Source organism: Carettochelys insculpta, chromosome 1 (assembly GCF_033958435.1).
Source record: "Carettochelys insculpta isolate YL-2023 chromosome 1, ASM3395843v1, whole genome shotgun sequence".
NCBI classification, from domain to species: Eukaryota; Metazoa; Chordata; order Testudines; family Carettochelyidae; genus Carettochelys; species Carettochelys insculpta.
In genome coordinates, this window is record NC_134137.1 from 165,435,330 (window position 1) to 165,458,589 (window position 23,260).

At 37.8% G+C, this 23,260-nt stretch overlaps 1 protein-coding gene across 1 annotated transcript in view; it reads right to left on the reverse strand.

The window, feature by feature from the left end:
* Positions 1-23,260, reverse strand: part of CFAP47 (cilia and flagella associated protein 47) — a 324,141-nt gene that overhangs the window by 27,395 nt on the left and 273,486 nt on the right. Inside the window, exon 41 of the mRNA XM_074988334.1 lies at positions 7,718-7,800. Coding sequence (XP_074844435.1) covers positions 7,718-7,800 — 83 coding nt within the window. The remainder of the gene's footprint in view (positions 1-7,717; positions 7,801-23,260) is intronic.

Sequence of the window (23,260 nt, forward strand, 5' to 3'; positions counted from 1 at the left end):
GCTTTAATATTATTTTTAAAAGCTTTTACGTTAACTTTTTTAAGAAAACAAAATGATAAAAAAATTCATTGACAGTACTGACAGCTATTTATTATACAGCAAAAGAATCCTGGAAATCAAGAATATTGATGTTTAAGTGAAAACATCTTGAACTTTCTAATCTCTACTACACTTTTAAAACTATAATTTTATAATGATTATTAGTCACTTAAATAAAGACTTGGCATGTGAACCAACCCCCAGAAATGAAGATTTAGCACTAAAGGCTGCATCATTAATTCACTGTGTCAGGCAATACATATTTTTGCCACAACTTCTCATGTGAAAAAAATCTACATTAATATCTGAAGGCTATGTCAGGGCCTCAATTTTTCTTCTAAATAGCAAAAGCAATATTAAAAATCAATCACTTAATAAGTCTTTAAAACTGTTACTATAAGTAACTAAACTTTCATTGCCATTTTAAAAAGACCACTACAATGGCAGTAGAGAAGTAAACAAAGAGGTTTTGTCCAAAGTGTAAAAAGCACCAGGACTGGCTAGTCCAATGGTTGTATTCACATATCAAAGGAAAGACATATATTGAAACAAGGTAGACTTTTTCCACTGGGCTTTGCTCAACATGAAAGCATCAAAGATATGACGATAGCAAATGCATGTAAACATTGGCAAGAATGAGGTCCTCGCAGCATTCTGCAATCTAATGGATATTAAATGACTGTCTTCCTTGCACTAGAGCAGGGTTTCCCAAACGTTATATAGCTGGAAGCTTTTTTTTCAGTATGTTTTTTTGCAGCCTAAAAATAAATGAATTTTCACTGTTTATTAACTCACTGGACATAATACTTCAGTGTGATGTATGTATGTATATATGCAGTGTGTACTATGACTTATGATTATATGCTGGAATTACGATTAAAGAATGTGTAAAAAAGGTATATCAGGGAGTTGTTAAACTGCTCTCTCTTACACAAAGAAAAGCGTTTGATTACCCGATCATACCAAAATTCAGGCAGACAATAAAGTTGCATATTCATATATAACACAAACAGGACGATCAGGACAGTAGGGGGAGATGATAGAAGGAAACAGAACAATTTGGATTTGAGCAAACTTAAGTGGGGGAAAAAGAGCATCCACCTTTTTTCACCACCAGACTCCATGTGGAGCCTTACAGCTTGAATAAACCTTGCTTTGAGTGGTAAATCATTCAAAAGGTTTTCTAATCTATAGCGACAGGGATTTGAACCAGGAGTGATAAGCAGCTGAATCAACAGATTATTATACAGTAATATTACATACAAGAGTGTACACACTGAGTTCTCTTCTGAAAGACACAGTAGTGATTAATATAATTGTGAAATGTATGTATTAACACTAGGTGGGAAATTATGGATACTCATTGATAATTATCGATTATAACAGGCCCAGAGAGGAAAGATTGTCATAGCCATCTATCTGTCTCCTATGTAAACAATGGAAGCCCCATTCACAAAGAAATCATATAGAGGTATGTGAAGCTCAAAGGAAGGGAAGAATAGCCTCATATCATCCTGTATTATGAAATAAGTTCATTGAATTTTGGTAGATATAAACAAGGAGAGAAGCCATCTCTACCATCCACCACGAGACAGGTATAAGGGATCAGAGGTCTTGCAAACTGCAAAGATGCGCCCTTCAACTTAGTGAGAGGGGAACGGCGGCCTGAAGTCTCTGGAACTGAATACAGATGAGAAACGTACTGAGGTAAAGATCCTTCATTTAAAATGACAAGGGAAGCCAACACATTGTACTTTTCTGGAAGGTCCTGACTGACAGAAAGTCAGCTGTGGCTGAGAAGAAGAAAGACGAATGAAAGAAACTATCTTAAGGAAACCCTATATCTCAGTAGCTTAAGTTTTATATTTGTAGATACTGGTCTTCACTTTTATTTGCTTGTACCCTTTCTATCATTATTCCTTCTAAGTAGAATCACTTAACTTGTGTTCTACCAACAACACATTTGTTTTATTTTACTACAAACTCACTCTGTGCCATGTTTGGTTAAAGCAGTTTCAGTAATGTGATGAAGTCAAAAACCAAATTAGGTAAACCAAGACAAAATAACAGGAGAGTAAGTAAAAGCAACTTTTATAAACCACTCATTCTTTTATTTTATTTCAAAGTTATTTTATTTCAAAGTTATTTCAAAATAATTTTGTTAGCCTCTCTACAACACAACCACAATAACAGTTAGTTTGTTTCACAATAGGAAAATCTCATTCCACAAGGAATAGCACCTATTTTGAAATATCTATTGAAATAGGGGCTGGCTGTTAAGACAGGGAATAGAGCCCATTTCAGAATAAGCCACAGTGTATCCAACAGTTCTCTTTCAAAACAGGCTCTATGGTGTGTAGATGCCATATTGAAATGCATCGGCCTCACCTACACTAGCAAGTCCTTCTGGAAAATCGGGCCATCTTCAGAAAGAACTAGTGGAGCATCCACACACAAAATGCACCCTTTCAAATTCCTTTAGCATGAACACAGTGTTTCTTCTGGAGGCACTCTTCCTCTCCCAAATGAGGAAGAGCACCCTTTTCTGAGAGATTTTTTCAGAAAAAAACATGTGTAGATACTCCAGGGGCCCTTTGTGTGAAAGAGTAGTCCTCATGGAAAGAATGGGGCCTTGAGTGGAAGGGTTGGGGCTGCGAGTAGTCAGCCCTCAGAACTGCACCCCTCCAGCCAGCCCTTAGCACCAGCACAAGGGCACCACTCAGGGCTCTGTTGGCAATTTACAGGGCCCAGGACTGCCGGCTGCCACCTCTGCTACTGCAACAGGGCCAGCAGCTGAAGCCCTGGGCCCTTTTGAATCACCAGGCCCCAATACGTTTGCCCCATTTCTTTCCTCTTCACCTGCCCCTGCTCTGTTGAAAGGCTTGTGCACTTTAAACCTCTGTAATTGTGCTATTAATGTAAAGTGCTCATCCTCCATAGAATCACAGAACACCAGAACTGGAAGGGATCTCGAGAGGTCATCAAGTTCAGTCCCCTGCCCTCACAGCAAGACCAAGCCCCATCCAAACCACCCTTGATAGATGTCTATCTAACCTGTTCTTCAATATCTCCAATGATGGAGATTTCACAACCTCCCTATGCTATTTATGTTAGTGTTTAACTACCCTGGCAGTTAGAAAGCTTTTCCTCACGTCCAGCCTAAACTGCCCTTGGTGCAGTTTAAGCCCATTGCTTCTTGTCCTATTCTCAGAGGTCAAGGAGAACAATTCTTCTCCCTCCTCCTTGTACCCCTCTTTTAGGTACTTAATATTTCATACAATATAACCCACTGAAGCCAAATAAGGCGTGGTGTCACATCAAAGTACAGAGACTTTGTTCAATGCATTGCTCACTCCATCCAGGAAGCAGACATCTACTTGTGATCTCATCCCATCAACTTGTATTCCAGAGTGAAGGAGGATAACAATCCCTGACAAGGATAAACTTGTTTTCTCTGTGCCGTCTGTATTCTGAAGGGCAACGATCCATAAACATAAGAGATCCTCACGTTGCTTAGCATGAGTCTATCTTATAGTTCAACCTGGCCAGGGGGCAAGATACACTCGCATGCCCAAGCAGACTCTTCACTTCATGGTAAGGCTGTTATAGTACTTTAAGAATTCCCAAAGAACTCACAACCCCAGTTCCTGCCCTGCTTTTTGGCAATCTGCCCTGAAACCAGCACTCTAGGTCATGAGCCACTCCCAACAGTATGCCAAGAGTAACAGAGTTTCAAGAGAGTTAAGCTTCCATCTACTACCCTCACCAATTTCTCTCAATTTTAACATAAAGGAATGTGCCTCCCATAGGAGAGAAGACTCATTTAATTTCCATGGTCATTAAGACTTTAATTTATCTGCTGAGGCTGCCAAACCGTGTCAGCTGTGGTACTGTTAGTGGCTTAAATAATAAGTTCCTCTTAAATTGCACTCTTCGTTCATAAACATGAAAGATGCATTATTAGACACAGTCCAACTCTTGGACAATTTCAGCCACCAAAACCACTTATCATAAGCCAAACTGATATCAGCCAGTGATAAACTATGTCACTACTCATCTAACAAACTTAAACCTACAGATGAAATGAGGCAACTCCTATAGCTATCTGTTTCAATAAAAAATAAAATATACTAAAAAAAAAATTATGATCACTGGTGAAGAGGAAAATCAGCCCCATGAGCATGATCCTGACAACCATTTTCAGAGTGATACGAAAAAATGTTGTCCCAATTTTTCCCCCAATTTTGATATCAGTATAAACCTGTAAGAATTCATTTAACTGTAAACTCACCCTGGACTTTTTTTCAAGGGGGATTAATAAGCAAAATTTCAAACCGTAAACCTGCAAAATATTATGCACACAAACACACACATATTGGCCGTGTCTACACGTACGCCAAACTTCGAAATGGCCACGCAAATGGCCATTTCGAAGTTTACTAATGAAGCGCTGAAATGCATATTCAGCGCTTCATTAGCATGCGGGCGGCCGCAGCACTTTGAAATTGACACGCCTCGCCACCACGCAGCTCGTCTCGAAGGGGCTCCTTTTTGAAAGGACGCCGCCTACTTTGAAGTCCCCTTATTCCCATCAGCTCATGGGAATAAGGGGACTTCGAAGTAGGCGGCGTCCTTTTGAAAAGGAGCCCCGTCTGGACGAGACGTGCGGCGGCAAGGTGCGCCAATTTCAAAGTGCCGCGGCCACCCGCATGCTAATGAAGCGCTGAATATGCATTTCAGCGCTTCATTAGTAAACTTTGAAATGGCCATTTGCGTGGCCATTTCGAAGTTTGGGGCACGTGTAGACGAAGCCATTGATACCCATAACTTGTAATCATTGCCCACAACAGTAAATGCACAATTTCCAATTTTCTACACACCCAGGCATGAGTTAGGAGCAAAGTTTTACAATTTTCTTATAACTATTGTATACATCATTGGCAATGTCATAACACAAAGACAGCTATAGAACATACTTTCTATTCTTACCAAGTCATTGACCAGAATGACGGTGCAATAACGTTTTCCCAGATTAAAAGGAAGAAAGTGAAGATCCAGATTTGCAGAACTTCTCCCTTCCAAGAACAGTGTGCACATTGGACTGAAGAACTCTTGTAGGTGACTGAATTGATTAACTGCCAAAACATGATTTAGGAGCTGTTTATGCAGAGTAACAAATTTGGTGAAGGCAAACATAGCTATTCCAATATCAAAACATAGCAAGCCATAATAGCATGCCCAAGGAACCAGTATTTAAGGGTCTCTCAAATCATGAGAGCAGTCAAACTGCAAGATATACAAAAGTTACAAAAACAAATTATGCTAATTCATTCCTTTCATACTTGCCAAGCCTATTCATACAAATGCATACTCATATTTTTAGCTGCACAGCTCTGAAGAGAAGACTAACTTGGATAAACTACCATTCTATATTCATAAAAATTAAATCTTCAGAAATGTACAGTACATATATAAATTACTCCACTTAGAGACCAGGTTTCTGCCTTGTACTTTTTAAATGAATAAGACTGCTCCCTCAATGACATTAGCTGCTTGACCATGTTACATCGGGAAATGGTCAAGACTACACAGAAATTAAACCTTAGCAAGCTTGCTTTTGATGGACAGCATTTTAAGTTAGTTAACGACTATGATGACAACATTATGCATTATATTGTGTATTGCAATTTTTACATTTTCAAGAATAATACAAATAATTAGATCGTTTTTCATTACTTCACACAACTGAAGCTTTTTCCCCAGCTAGCAATGATTTAATTAATCAAGTCTACAGTACTCAGTTCATGCTCCATACTAACTGTTTTCCTTAATCCTGCTTCATAATGACAATATTTATGGCATAATCAGTGCACTTCAGCTGCATGAAGTGTTTTAAAAGATTACCTGAAAAGATTTTTTGTTAAATTCAGGCTCGTATATCTCATCATCTTTCAGACTCAATGACACATCAACCTTGACAGCTACAAAAGACTGAACTTAACCAGCTCCTCCAAATAGCTCCCTTATTTATTGGATATGGAGGTTGAATCTGATGCAGCCAAGTATTCTTCTAGTCTTTTTAGCCAGGAAAATGTAAGCATTTTAACATTCCGATCTGATGCACACATTTTGGTCATAAAGAATGCTGTAAATTCTGATTTTCATTCAAATTTAGGCTCCTCGACCCCCTAGGACAATGAACTGAGTAGAGGTCAGATGTGAAAATTGAGTCAGAACAAATGGGTCAGAGGTTGCCCTGATGCATGTGGTAACAGCTTATTTAGGAGCTAAACATTATTGAAAAATGACCTCTAGAAAGCACCTGATGCAAGAAACCCAGCTGAAACGGAAACCACACGCACCATTTTTTCCTATAATAAATGCAAATAAGACAAATTCATTAGCCTAAAAGTAGGCTGAATAACCAATGTTGTGCTGCAAATAAGGACCCAGCACTTCCAAAATCCTTCTTTCTACTTATACCGAACACTTCGGGCACTTGCACAGCCATAATAGCTACTGCTTTCTAGATGTCTGAGAAGGTGGTTAGGGAGCTGATTTCCCAGATTCTGATAGTACCCTCTGCTTGTCTGGATACTGCAAAATTATCCTTGATGGAAGTTACTTATCTTTGAGGGCTCACAGAAATATTTGTGAAGAGCATTTATATGAATGAACAAAACATATTTGCCATTGTTGGCAGATATTTTCAGAAAATTCGGCAGGAGACACGTTTAGCTGCTCAATAACATGTTTTTACCCTTAACCCAGGGGTTTTCACTCTGGAAAGTCTCAGTTGTAGGGAGATTGCAACTACCCCTTCCTTACTATATTGCTAAATGCACAGGGACTCTGAGAAGAGAGAGAATATTAAATTGAAAGATATGCAAAATGCTGCTGAACAATTGCTGTAAACCTCCCTTCCAATTATACAACTCGAACACATTGCTATATTACCAATATACATAGTAGTACATCATTGTAAGAGGAAATATCAACATTTCCACATAATACAGAGGACATTACCATACTGAAGCCACAAAATGTACTGTATCATACAGTAAATATAAAGACAACCTAAGCATTTCAGAATTATTCTGGTACTAGTATTACCGATATACAAGTCTCAGATTTCCACAGGGCCATGCATAAATTCATTATCATCTTGCTCGAGTATATGGTGGACTTCAAGGAACTTACCTACAGATTTGAGCAACTGAACTTTCTTAAGGGTATTTACCTATGCTAGCACCATATGTTCCAATGAATACATCATAACATGGCTTTTGAGTGAAAACTATTAGGGAATGAAAGTGAAGAACCTCTGGACAACCAATAATTCTTAAATGATTCTTTCATATCCAACACTGATGAGCTGGAGGGGTCTCACAGGAGCCCCTTGTTAGAAGAAACAGACTGAGTCCTATAAAGGAGAATTCAGCTTTCTTTCTGTTTTCAATACATTCTACAGATCTACAATTTATTACTAACCATGCACTCTGTCTAAACATATAATGTCTACAACCAATAAATCTCCAATACAAATATCTATTACTGCATATATTTTAACTTTTAAAAATCCTGTTCGTTCACATTGGTTCGCTCTGTACTCCAAAACTCATTAGTTAAAACAAACTGTTGCAGAAAAGTGAAAAATGTGCATTTTAGAAGTACTTACAGCCATTTGAGTTGTTCTCTTTCTGACGCAGTACATCTTCACTTACCACATCACTTGTACTATTCAGTAGATTACTTTCAGAACTAGTAAAAGACAGAAAAAGCAATATGCTAATGGAGCTGTAATTTATAGCATTAAATAAAATGCATACAGGAGTGCAACTGTCAGACATAATTTTATAAATTTGTTTTTAAGTAAAATTATCTTGGCATAATCTACTCATAGAAGATACTGAAGTTTATTTTGTTCTTAAGTTGTTACTTCTATCTCCAAAAACAGTTAACACCTGTGTGCTGTCTTGATCAGACTAAACAGGTAAGTAAACTCCACATATAAAAAGTATGTTACAAATTCAAAACTTATGATCGCTGGTGAAGAGGAAAATCAGCCCCATGAGCATGTTCCTGACAAGCAGTTAATGAAAACATGTCTGAATAAGGACTCCAGGAATGGTTCTATGAGATAAATAATTTCTAATAGCAGGCCTGGCGGTAATTCACAACTGAAGGCTAATACTGCCTCTCCCTTATAATGTCTAGAACCTTAAGAGATGTTGGGATTATATGACTGGAGATATACCTTATATGATCTGGTTACTGTGGAACCAGAGTTCAAAGCTTCCTGGAAATCAGATACATCAGATAGCACATCGTGCAGTTGAAGAAACTTTAAATGCAATTAACTTGTCATCTCAATTTTCACTTATTTATGCCCAGATTCTGCACTGTTTGTATTCTAGTGTAGACTGTACAACATGTGCAATGTTCCATTGACTTCAGTGAGAGTCTACATGTGTACAGGAGTCTATGCTAGTGGATGGCAATGAAGGTTTTGGGCCTTAGTTACCTCTCATGTTTTAAACTTCAGCAAATCTGAAATTAATCCTCTCTCATTTATTCTTGTTAAGCTCCTCCCATTACAGTGCCTATAGCTTTTAAAACTTAAAATTTGCTTATAAAAATCAGACATCTCAAGTTGAACTGCAGTCCCTAAGGTGCCACAGGACTGTTTACTATTTCCATACATTTGTCATTTCCTGATGGACTTTTGCAATCTGAATCATTCAATAAATATATCACAATTCATAGGAAGTATGGAAGTGAAACGTGTTTCTTGCCAATGTAATGTTTCAGAAAGAGGAAGAGGTTTGTTATGGGTAACTATACTTCTTTTAGTAGACAGCTGATAGTGATTCACATCCTTTGGCCTACTTCTGTCCTCTGCACCAGCCACAACCTTCTATAATGCACTGCCACTACTCAGGATGTATACTGCTTCAAAGGAATGAGCATATGGACCCAAGTTTTTAAAAAAAAATTCCATATCTCAGAATCATCTCAGTTCCTTTTAACCAGCAAATCAACATGCTTATTCATCTGAATGAAAACCAACCCAAAACCTGTTTTCTGGCACTCAATGTTCCATTGTAAAGGAATAAGTACTCAGATCCTTTTCGAAACATAATACATCATTGGTTCAGTCTTGGCCTCACTGATGCCACTGAATTCAATGGAGCCAGGAAATCACACCCTGGTTTTCACCCTTTGCCTCTAATGCAGCTTGGAATGTACAGGTGAAAAATGCTACACCATACGATTATTAACCTTCATTTCTATAGTCTTTAGAGAAGTTGGAAATTTTACTAATAGCAAAAAATTTTAACAACCACTAGAAAATCAATTTTTCATCTTTTCCCTGTGCATTGTTTATAAAATTGCATGACTAATCTCCACTGGGGTTTTTTGTGATTGTGTTTGCTGCTAATGAGTACCAGCATCTCAGCAGCTTCAGCTGCATGATTTGTTGGCAGCGGGGGTTGGGAGCCAGTTACTAGCACCTCTTTTTTTTCTTTTATTACAAAAAAAGGCAGTGCAAATATCAAGCCAAATTATATATTAGAGGCTACTGCAGTGGATACAGAAGTGGTTAAAGAGCACGTATTCAGCAATTTGTTCTGTTATCTGCTTCACTGATTTCTATGGAAAGATCAGCATCCAATAATAATGATTTGTTTTATACCTCTGAGTCAGCCAATCAACAGGATGTGATAAGGGCAGAATTTAACTATGGTATTTAAGTATTGATTATATAACATCATTATTGAATGAGAAATTATTGGTAGCTGCACCACACATTACTAAAATAGCAATCTGAATGATGTGAAATGTGGTATTCAATCATTTGAATAATTGCTATATTAATACCATAAAAATCATCTCACAATGTCTTACTTGAACATAAGATCATCAGAAAGCATGTTTCCTGTCAATATTAATTAATATGAACAATAAAAGGCTTGTACTGCTGTACACACAAATTAGACAAATGCATCAATATACCATAAGTGCCTTCTTATAATCTCAAGTATTTGAAGCACATTCATGCATACTTCAAAATGTTTTCTTACATTTGACCATGCATGCATTTTAAAATTTTTCAGTATGCTTACATATGCTCACTGTGCCTCAGCTTAAAATCTGTTCCTACATTTAATAATGCATAAACTAGAATAAGAGACTGATTTTCCATACTTTGCCTCATTCATTATTGATAAACCATCCTGACTCATAAGTGGCAGATAAAATGTTTTCATCGATTATTTGTGAATTATAATAATGAATGCAAAGACAACTCATTCCATGTCCTTTCTCTCTGTAGTTAAACAATTCTTATTTTGCAAATTTGAATTTTAAAACAAGATAGCATATGCTCATATACTCCATATATGCACATGTACCATAATCTTGTAGTGTACAGTAAAGCCTTTCATAGCCAGCAGCCCTGGGACTGAGAGGTTGCCAGATATTCAAATACTCTGGATGACAGAGAGGTATACCTAGCAATGTATAACACTAAAGAAAAACAATATTAGATATTAAAAAAACAAACAACAATCTACACAGAGTACTTTACCAACAATGGTAGTATTGTACACTGTAAACTTATAATGTATTTGCTGGATGTATTGGTATTTACTTTCACTATACCGTACTCATGGAAAATGCAATTAAAATTTACTTTTGCTTAAAATATCCTTTCTTTAAGAGTTCTGGATAATAGAATGCTGGATATTAAAGAGTTTACTATATCAGGTTTAGTTTTATAATTGTAAATGACATGAAATACAGAAATTACTGTTATTAAATGAATCTAACTTTACATAATTCCACTAACCAAGCCACATGGGAAATTGGAAGGCTACAATGCAATTTAACAATATTAAACCTGACATTTTGAAACTACAAAAGGCAGGACAGTTCTTGAGTTGGGTTGTAATTCAGCCAACTGTAAGTTCTTTTTGTTGGAGACTTGCAGACGATCTATGCTCCATTCGAGTACATGGGATAAGTGGTAGTAGTAGTAGTAGTAGTAGTAGTAAGTCCTTACCTATCTTCTCCCTCAGCTAGCCCCTTATTTCCTCAATTAATCCTCATGCCAGGAGGATCCAGCAAATGGTCTTCTCCTGCTAATATGTGCCTTGCTATTGGGGAGGGAGGACGCAGTATTTATGCTGGTCCCTTTTCTCAGTTCATCCCCAGTTGGTTCAGGAAGATGGGAGTAATACCTGCCCTCTCCACAACACTCCTGGCCCCAGCCCTTAAAATACAGGATTTTCTCCCGAGCATGATTTATTCCCAGGACTGCTTCTTCTCTGCCAATAATCCCTGGGAGGTGAGGGGGCTGTATATTCATATAATACTTTTCAGACTTTAAAGGGCTAAGCTACATGATAGGGTGAGCTGGACACTAAGTATCACAACCCTCAGAACAGCAGACCATCCTATCACACTGGTCCAATGAGTTTTCCAAGTACAAGCCCTGAATCTTCAAGCTTCTTTTACAATACACTGTTATTCAGTGATTCAGGATTAGGTCATTTAAATGTCTCTTTTCCAATTATTCTCTCCCGTCTTGTTCCACTCTTCCTGCTATCTGACATAACTACTCTAACACACTTTATTATAGTCAGTTTTCTTTGTGGGTCACATTTCTCTCACAATCTTTGGTTGTGTCTGCACTACAAAAAGAACTTCAAAGTAAGCGGCTTGGAAGTTGAGAATCTCCACACACACTACTTCAAAGTAAGGCACTACTCCGTTCCCAGGAATGGAGTAAGGACTTTGAAGTTAGGCTCCCTACTTCGAAGTAAGGGAAAATGTGTGTAGACCCTCCAGTAACTACTTTGAAGTAGTGACTAACTTCAAAGTTAACTTCAAAGTTAGTTTTTAGCATAGACGCACCCTTTGGGTCACAAATTGAGTCAGCAATTTTGTGTTAGTTTTTGCTTCAGTTTTGTTTTGATTTTTATACATATTTTCCTCACATAAAATTGCCAGTGAGGATAGAGACAATGCGTTCCATGGGAAACTCATGTTTTGGTTTTTGTACCAGGATATTTTCCCTTTTAACATGCAGTTGAATATTGATTCCCTTAGTATTCCAGATTCTTTCAATCAGTTTTTTCTTTTGACAACCATTATCTATGATAGTTCAGTTAGGAATCAACTTTATTATTTTTCGTATAAAATAGTATGTGCATGATTGTGATTAGAATCTGTAAGACCCAATACCCCTACTTTCTACTTTAAAAGGATTATGTTAGGTCCCTTACAAGGTAGTTGGAGAGTACGAATATAAAGCACCTTATATATGATTTTACTTTCTGTATCTGACCAAGTGCAAGAGTATACACACACGTATTATACCAATAAACTGAAAAAAGCTGACCTGTTCACTTGTATCTTTTTTCCACTTAATGGCAGACTACATTTCCAAATGTTCATGCATTACTAAACAAGTATCTTCAATTCCACATAACCATTAATATTATACCGACTCTAGTATGCTCAGTGTAAGTTTTCTTAATAGTCCAAATTCTATTTAAAATACGTGCACAGATGACTACAAAAGAAGTATTCTGAACATCCTACTCACTCAAAACAAGTTGGTAGAATGGTTTTAAATTGGATGGTTTCAATTTTAAAAATGTTCAACTTTAATAGGGAAGGAGTCTTAAACCAGCCGGGCTCCTCACTACCCACAAACACAGTGGGGGAAAACAAAAAAAAACTATTTACTTGGATCCAGTATATTAAATGGCTTCCTTAGCAAACAATCAATAGTCAGGAAAGCTGGCAGTTTTGAGAAGACAAAACTAAAGTCACTGCTACAAAATTATCCCATCAAAAAGGGCAGCTAGAACAGTAAGAGGCAAACTTCATGGGCTCTAATCACCTGAAAATGAAAGGAAAAGAAAGGGAATCCCAGGTCTTGTCTACAGCCCCCTCCTTTGAAGGGGGCATGTAAACGAGCCCAAGCAGGCAATAGCAATGAGGTGCTGTGCTGGATATGCAGTACCTTATTAGCCTAATTCCTGCTGCGTGAACTTCAAGTTTGCTAAATTCAAAGCGCTGGCAAGCCATGTAGCCATGGGCACTTTGAAGTACCCACACAACTTCAATGTGCCCTTCCTCCCAAAACAAACCCTGGGATTCCTCTCGCCCAGGTATTGGGAGTAATGGCACTTTGAAGCCCCTTCTCCTGCCTTCCCTCAGTAACACAGCTGTCAGGCTCCCCCCTGCTTTCCTCCAATCCCCTCCCGCTCCCCCAGAACGAGGTACACCCAGGCCCTCCCCTGCCGCAGAGCCACCACTGCCATTGCCGTTGCTACCATGCACAATTCGCACCAAGCCATGGGGTGTGCGCACAGAGCAGCTACCAGCACTCCCAGTTTGTGGCTCTGTGGCACACTATGTGCTGCTTCATAGCACACCAGTGTGCCACAGCACACCAGTTAAGGAGCAGAGATTTATTCCAATTTCTTTCCAGGTGTCAAAGTTAGACTGACAGGGGTCCTCTTTTTGTTTTCCTTTTTAAAGACAGGTTCTACTCCTGCCCTTCTCCGATTCTCAGGACCATCACTTATCACCCATCCTTTATTAGTCCTTGAAAAAAACTGCTAATTGCACATGCTCATTCTTTAAGTATAATAGGATGAATTTCATCAGGCCCTGACAAATACATTATACCTAATTTATATAAATAGTCTTTAATCTGTTCTTTCCCAACTTTGGTTTGCTTTCCTTCCTTCCTTCCTCTTTTTAATATTAATTGTGTGAGTGGTGACCATTAACTTTTAAAGTGAAGACTGAAGCAAAATAGGCATTAAACACCTAAGCCTTCTTGATGTCATCAGATATTAGCTCTCCTACCTCACTAGGTAAAGGATCTACATTTTTCTTCATGTTGCCTTGCTCCTAAAGCATTTAGAGAACCTCTCCTTCTCTTTTAAATCCCCCCTTTTCCCCCACACACTGGACAATCAACCTGTGGAATTCCTTGCCAGAGGATGTTGGGAAGGCCAAGACATGAACAAGTTCAAAAAAGAAATAGATAAGTTCATGGAGGCTAAGTCTATCAATGGCTTTTGGCCAGGATGGGCGGGAAAGGTGTCACTAGCCTCTGCTTGCCAGAAGCAGGGTATGGGTGACAAAGAATGGATCTTATGTGCTTATATCTTGCGAGGAACATACCTCATTTCAGGATTTGGCCTTTCTAATACCATCCCCACTTGATCATGCTATTCTTCGGCATTTCTCTTAACAATTTCTCTGTTTCCACTTTCTGCACAACTCATTTTTGGTTTAAGTCCCATTTTGATCTTAGGTACATGACAGAAAATATGGCCCCAGTGAAGGGAGTTCCAAAACTCCAATTAGTTAATATAATCCATGGTCATAATGAGAGCTTATTTGGTAAAAATCAATTGCACATATCTATATCTAAAATTTTCCAAAGACAAATTTACAAAGACAAACTTTACAGCTAATGCTATATATTCTTCCTGTAGCCCCATGAAGTATTTGTACTTCTTGTCATCTTATCTACTTGGTATTACCTCATCCTTTCCTTTTGCTGTTCAGGGGAGCTAAACTTGCACAGATAAGTTTACTGAATGGATACTTTTATTTATTTTATAGAAAGCACAGGTAAGACTGTTTAGATACTGGACAATGATGTTGTAATTTATCTCAGGGAATTCCTGTGAATAATTCTTTAGCTCCAGACTCAAAATTAATATTATCTATATATAAAATCTCTCTCTCATCAATAATCTTTGATGAGCCATTTTGTACCATATGATTATTACATACTGAATCTGGTACTTGTAGGCCCTGACTTAAAATAAATTGTTACTCTTGGTTGGTTTGAAAAAAAAAAAGGCAAAAGCATCTTACTTACACTCCTAACACTATCTGTATGTAAAATCCTCTCAGTATATTGCCTTTGAGATCCATTTTAACAGATGTGTGTGGAAGCTATTTAAAATAAATAAATAAATAAATAAATAAAAGGAAACTATAAAATACCAGAAAATATTTAAATATTTGTATCCTATATTTACGAACATAGATTTCTTTTCGTGTTAAAAAACACAGAAACACATTTTTGATACAGAGAATATTACATTTTTGAAACAGAGTGCAGAATTTAAGATTTCATAAGCCATGGCAACTGCAGTAGACTCACTGCTTAATAAACCACCCATATGTTATGGGAAGAAATGATTGCTAAAAATGGGGATATTAAAAGAAAACATTATGCAAACTAAAATCAAACTCGTTTTTCCCTTACAAAAGTTGTAAATTCTCACTCAATAGGATTTATTCAACTTTCATCACATATAAATACCACAGCTACCCACTGAAATGATTGGAATCTGTTCTGGTATGGCTATGATCTGAAGAAACGGGTCTGTTCCACGAAAGCTCATCACCTAATAAATTATTTTGTTAGTCTTTAAAGTGCTACAACTGCTTTTTTGTTTTCATTGAAATGCTTGGATGTGCTACCAAAAGACAAAAAAGTCTTCCTTCATGAATATGATGTAGCATATGGGGAGTTTCAGAGGAGTGACAAGTCCTTGACCCTTCCTGCCTGCAAATGCATGGATGAGAGATGTAGGCTGTGTCTACACTACCCCTCTCTTTCAGAAGGGACTTGTAAATACAGCAGATAGAAAATGCTAATGAGGCACTGATATGAACATTCAGTGCCTCATTTGCATGAAGACAGCCATTCACCACACTGAAAGTGCTGCTTTCAAAATGCAAAGTATCCCTGTAGATGGGGTTCTTTTGAACACAATTAGGAAGAACGGTGCTTTTCAAAGGAGGGTTTACCCTAGAAAGAACCCCGTCTACATGGCTATTTTCCGTTTTAAAAACAACACTGTCAATGTGGTCAGTGGCTGCCATTATGCAAATGAGGTGCTGAGTATTCATATCAGTGCTTTATTAACATTTTCTATCTGCTGCTTTTACATGCCCCTGCTGAAAGGAAGGGGCAGTGTAGATGTAACCGTAATGAGCTCGTAACGCCTTGCTGCTGGTACAAAACAAAGAATTATACGCTTCCACCTACTGCCCACTATCAACATGATGTGTCTGTGCTGGAGGAAGTTAAGGACTTCACTATGGTCCCATGCTAATGGACCACATTCCTTTAGGGTCACTAAGAATGACTATGCATGATAACTGGTCTTCAAGATCATGTCTGAACCCTGTCCTAGTCTGACCAAGGAGTGCTCGCATGGTGAAGGAAAGTTTAAAAAAGTATTCTGATTCCACTTTCTTTCTAGTACACCCACACACCAACCCCCAGAATTATTTTTCTCTGTATATGTATCACTGTGGCATATAATGAAAGTGAAGAGTGCCAGGTACTATAGGCATATTGAAATCTACATAGCAACTACTTCATCAATAAGCTTAGAAAGACAGAAGCAAGGGAGTACATTATTACTCAGAGAGACAAAGAATCTAGGGAAACATTTTATTAATGTACTTAGCAATAACTAACCATGTATTGGCAAAGATCTTATTACAAGATATTCGGTAAAATTCGATGCTCTTGCAATATATAGTCTATGATGCCCCCACAAAACTCAGGACAGTAATCAATGTTATAGAAACAGCTAAAATTGGGTAGAATGTATTAACTTAGCATAAACTGATTTATAATACGTCAATTATTGAGAAGAATTGCAATGGCTCCCAGTACAGGTTTAACCTCCCTGGTCCGAAATCCTTGGGACCTGAGTGGCCCGAAACCAGGGAATTTGTTGGACCAGCGAAATCAATGCTGGCCCCACCTGCTGTTGCTGGTTGCAGTGCTACATGCCAGCAGTGGCAGAAGGGCTGGCATTGATGTGGGGCAGGCGGGGCGGGAGTGCTCAGGAGAGGAAGAGCGGCTGCTACAGAGCCCCCTGGCTGGGGGCTGGGAATGAAGCCTTGTGAACAGCATCCCGACCTCTGGCTGTGGAGCTCTGCAGTGCCCTGCCTCCTTCCCAGAGCACCCCTTATGCCTGATCCTCCCCTTCTTCCCCAAGCTTGAACAATGGAAATCAGCTATTTGCTGTGCTCTAGAATCTCGAGAAGGAGTTGCTGAAGGGGAGACCAAGCCTTTCCCCATTAGTGCTAAACAAATGCTAGACCGTGGATGATGCCAGAAGTCTGGAATATAACAGTTTTTTCTAAAATATATTTGTGGAATATAACAGAATAAAGATATTAATGATGGACTAACAACTCTCACAAACTTCTATATACATACACTGGAAAAATACACATTTCTATCTCTATTTGTTTGTCTTACAACAATAAAAAAAATACTGGTGATTCTTCTGTTCAGAATGACCCCTTCCTTCACTCAACAATCTGCCTGAAGACATAACCTACATAGGCACCAAACTAAGACATGTAAGAATATTTCTTGGTATACTGAATAACTGAATGTTTTAAAAAATTACAATGAGGAAGTAGGCAAACCAACACTAATTAAGAAAATACCATATGCTGACAACCTTTAGATAAGCTCGCTTTTTTTTTTTTTTACTTTCGAATGAGCATTTCTGAAAAAATATTTCAAAAAGGATTTTTTTTTAATTCTCCAATTAGTTTGAAGTCACAAAACCCTTTTAGTGACCCACCTGTACAGTGAAATCCATCATAAATACTGTAATGATAATGATCAGGCAAAAGGACAGTTGGCAGCTTTCTAAAATGCACTGTGCAATGACTTACTTTAAATCAATGAAGTCTAAGAGTAGCTATTAAATTTAACTTTCTTCCAATTAACGTAACCCTTCTTCTCCCCTATTCTCACCTCTCCCACTTTATTGTGTTTTATACCAAACTGTTAAATTCTATATAGGGACAAGATGCAAGCTGACTGGGGAAGGACTCTTTAATTATTCGTTTACACAGTGCTCAGCACAATCGGTCTGCATTTTGGCACTTTCGGAAACAACTGCAGTACAAACAACATCTTATTTCTGGTCTGATCAAAATAAAACTATTGCATACAGAGTATTTTTTATTATTTGGCAGTGCATATTTTGCACACTTTATTCGTAACTGTTTCAAACTCTCTGGGTTATTTATTTTCAGTTACAGACATTTTAATTGTTGAGCACACACACTGAGGATTCATCAATGTAAAAACATTGGGAAAGTTGTGGCACAGCAGCTTCAGCGGTTTGTAATACGTTACCATTTCCTCAAGCCCTTTTCAATCACATTTAGGCTAGGGAATGGGAAAGAAATTGCATTTGTTAAATTGGTTGATTATCTCCTGACAATGGAGTAGCTAAAGCGCCCGTGCTGATTTTTTGCATCTGCCTTACCAGTTTCTGACAGCCCCTGACTACAAGTTTTTGTTGATGTCTGCAAAGGTCAATGGAATTACTTCAGGGACTCCATTCTTTTTTCTCTAAAAGGTTGCAGAGAATAGTTGGGGGCAATCAATCTTCTGCCTGAGCCTGATCTCAACTGGGGTGCAAAGTTTCATTACTCTATCCTATTTAAAGCTGAGATCGGGTGGGCCAATAAGGGGATATCCACTGTGGTGTAAGCTGAAGAGTCTCGGGCTTACATAGTAAACTCTTTCATATCCAGCATTCTATCGTACAGAACTCTCAAATAACTGGCATTTTTACCATAAGTAAATTTTAATTACATTTTCCATGAGTAAAGTATAGTGAAAGTAAATACAAAGACAGCAAATACAGTATAAGTTTACAGTGTACAATACTACTCTTGTTGGTAAATAAAGTACTCTGCATACATTTTTGTTTGTTTCTTAATATCTAACGCAGTTTTTCTCTAGCGTTATATTTGAATACCTAGCAACCTCCTAGTCTCAGAGCTGCCAGATATGAAAGAGTTTACTGTAGCGCTACTACATGTAGCCATCTAGGAAAAGGGATTGACTCTCCACTCTATTTACATCTGAAGTAAGAGAATGGAGACTCTGATATGAAGCCTCTACCTAATATCCTTGGAATTTCTAAACTTTATATATGACAATTTCCTAGCTCAAAAAGCATTTCAGCAAATTGGTGGAAGGAGGGTTCTATATTAGACCTTGCTGGGAACTCATCACAGAACTGAAAGTTAATGGCAGCTTAGATACAAGTGATTGTGACATGAACAAACTGTTAAGATGAAAACAATAAAAGGCTAGAGCAGTAATCTCTACATTTGGTGCTTTAACTGGATCAATTTCACAAAACTGAAAATAATGATGAGCTATATCATCTGGGATGAAGAATGCAATCAGAAAAATGTGAATGACAATTGGGAATCATTTAAGGATCTGTTTCTGAGGGATAGCCATGTTGGTCTGTTTCAGCGAAAACTACCAGGAGTCAAGGAGCACCTTGAAGACTAACACATTTTTTTGAGAATAAAATTTTGTTTACTGGAGCTCACTTCATCAGAGACATGAAGTGGAAATTACACTTTGGCAGAGATATATACATACAAAGACAGAAGTGTTACATTATTATGTGGAGGGCCAGTGCCAAAAAGGGCAATTCAACCAGTGTAGATGTGGCTCACTCCCAACAACTGATAAGAGGGCAAGACTACCAAAAGGGGGAAAACTACATTTTGTGGAGAGCTAGCCATTCCCAGTCCACACTCAGATCCAGACTAATAATATCAAGTTTGCATATGAATTCCAGCTTCATAATGAAAGACTGCAATCTGTTCTTGAGGGGTTTTTTTGCTCCAGCACAGCCACTTTCAGGTCTGTTGCTGCATGTACAAGAAGGTAGAAATGCTCTCCTACTGGTTTTTGAATGTTATCATTCTTGACGTCTGATTGGTATACCCCAAATTAAAAGAACACAGTAAGAGACCTAAAAAAGAGCCACCATGGCTTAACAACCATGTAAAAGAGGCAGTGAGAGGTAAAAAGGTATCTTTTTAAAAGTGGAAGTCAAATCCTAGTGATCAAAATAGAAAGGAACATAAACACTGTCAAATTAAATGTAAAAAGGTAATAAGAAAAGCCAAAAAAGATTTTGAGGAACAGTTAGACATAAATTCAAAAAACAATAGTAAAATGTTTTTTAAGTATGTTAGAAGCAGGAAGCCTGCTAAAAAAGCAGTGGGGCCCCTGGACAATAGAGACATAAAAGGAGCAATCAAGGAAAATAATGCCATTGCAGAAAAACTAAATGATTTCTTTGCTTCAGTCTTCACGGCTGAGGATGTTACAGAGATTCCCAAATCTGAGCCGTCCTTTATAGGTGACAAATCTGAGGAACTCTCCCAGATTGAACTATCACTAGAGGAGGTTTTGGAACTAATTGATAAGCTAAACAGTCACAAGTCTCCAGGACCGGATGGTATTCACCCAATGGTTCTGAAAGAACTCAAATGTGAAAATGCGGAACTATTAACGGTGGTTTGTAACCTATCCTTTCAATCAGCTTTCGTACCCAATGATTGGAAGACAGGTGATATAACACCAATATTTAAAAAGGGCTCTAAAGGAGACCCTAGCAATTATAGACAGGTAAGTCTAACGTCAGTACCGGGCAAATTAGTAGAAACAATAGTAAAGAATAAAATTGTCAGACATGTAGAGGAACATGATTTGTTGAGCAAAAATCAACATGGTTTCTGTAAAGGGAAGTCGTGTCTTACTAATCTATTAGAGTTCTTTGAAGGGGTTAACAAGCATGCGGACAGGGGGGATCCAGTAGACATAGTATACTTAGATTTCCAGAAAGCCTTTGACACAGTCCCTCACCAAAGGCTCTTATGTAAATTAGGTGGTCATGGGATAGGAGGAAAGATCTTTTAATGGATTGGGAACTGGTTAAAAGACAGGAAACAAAGGGTAGGAATAAATGGTAACTATTCACAATGGAAGAGGGTAACTAGTGGCGTTCCCCAAGGGTCAGTCCTGGGACCAATCTTGTTCAACTTATTCGTCAGTGATGTAGAGAAAGGGGTAAGCAGTGAGGTGGCAAAGTTTGCAGATGACACCAAACTGTTCAGGATAGTCAAAACCAAAGCAGACTGTGAAGAACTTCAAAAAGATCTCAGCAAACTGAGTGATTGGGCAGCAAAATGGCAAATGAAATTTAATGTGGGTATGTGTAAAGTAATGCACATTGGGAAAAATAACCCAAATTATACATACAATATGATGGGGGCAAATTTAGCTAAAACAGATCAGGAAAGGGATCTTGGAATTATAGTGGATAGTTCTCTGAAAACATCCACGCAGTGTGCAGTGGCAGTCAGTAAAGCAAATAGGATGTTAGGAATAATTAAAAAAGTGATAGAAAATAAGACGAAGAACATCTTACTTCTCCTAAATAAAACTATGGTATGCCCACATCTTGAGAACTGCATGCAGATGGGGTCTCATCACCTGAAAAAAGATATATTGGCGTTAGAAAAGGAGACTGAGGGGCGATATGATAGAGGTATATAAAATCATGAATGGTGTGGAGAAAATGAATACAGAAGAGTTATTTACTTCTTCCCATAATATAAGAACTAGAGGACACCAAATGAAATTAATGGGTAGCAGGTTCAAAACTAATAAAAGAAAGTTTTTCTTCACACAGCGCACAGTCAACCTGTGAAACTACCTACCAGAGGGTGCTGTGAAGGCCAGGACTCTAACAGAGTTTAAAAAAGAGCTCGATAAATATTTGGAGGTTAGGTGGCAGATGGGTGTTGATAGCCCATGATGGTATACATCATATTAACAGATGTGCAGGGAACAAGCTCCTGATGGTATGGATCATGTGGTTACAACCTATGGTGGTGTTACTTGGGTGGATATGTGGACACAGTTAGAAACAGGGTTTGTTGAAGGGATTGATTCCTAGATCTGTGTTTCTGTTGTGTGGTAAGAGATCTTGGGAGGCAGGCCTGTCCTCACTTACAGACAGCCTCTCACCCTGAAGAAAATATTCAACTCTAACAACACACCCCACTGACCTAACCCAGAAACCAGTCCCTGAAAAATCTCCAAAAGACACAATCCCACAAATGAGTCAGAGAGCCATGATGGTTTGAACACAACAACCACCTGGTTTGTTGGAGAAGAGGAGGCAAGAATAAAGTAATTTTTAAAATACACAAATTAAAGAAAGGAGAAGTTGATAGTAATGAACATAATTCCAAAGTTAGGAATTATAAAGTGTTGATAGAAGCCAATGAACATCAGGACAAATCTATGGCTAGAAGAATTAGAGACAATAAGTAGTTTCTTTAATATATTAGGAGCAAAAAGACATTTGACAATGCTATTAGACCTTTTCTAGATTGAAAAAGTAGAACTATCATTGCTAGTGCAGAAAAGAAAGAGGAGTTCAATAAATATTTCTCTTCTGTTTGGAGCAGAACAAATGACGCAATCTCATCACATGGTGAGGATAACACACTTGCCATTCCTCTAGTATTTTTGGAGTATGTTAAATAAAAGATATTACAGTCAGATATTTTAAAATCAGCAGGTCCAAATAACTTGCATCCAAGATTTATAAAAGAGCTAGGTGAAGACTGTGTTGGACCACTAATATTAATTTTCAATAAATTTCAGAGCACTGAGGAGGTCCCTGAAGGCTATAAGGAAGCAAATGCCGTACCAATTTTTAAAAAGAGTAAAAGGAAGGACATGAATAATTACAGGCTTATCACTCTAACACTGATCCCAGGGAACATTACAGGCTGGCAAACATGGGACTCGATTAATAATGAAGCAAAAGAAAGTAGTGTAATTATTGCAAATTAGCATCACTTTATGGAGAATAGATCCTGTCAGGCTAACGTGATAACTTCTTTGATGAGACGACAAATTCAGCTGATAAAGGTAATAGTGTTGAATTAATATATTTGGATTTCTGTGAGGTATTTAACTTGATATCACATGACATTTTGATTAAAAACTAGAATGTAACATAAAATTAACATTAAATGGATTGCAAAGTAGCTGATAGGTCTCAAAATATAACTAATCAAGGGCTCATCATCAACTAGGTCTTCCATGAATTAATTCATGGCATTATTCTATTTAACATTTTTATCCATAACCTAGAAATAAACAAAGTAATCACTGATGAAGTTTGCAAATGACAAAAATTAGTGCGGTAGTACATAACGAGAAAGACAGGTCATGGATTCAGAGTGATCTGAACCCCTTTGTAAACTGGGTGTTTTAATATGATTA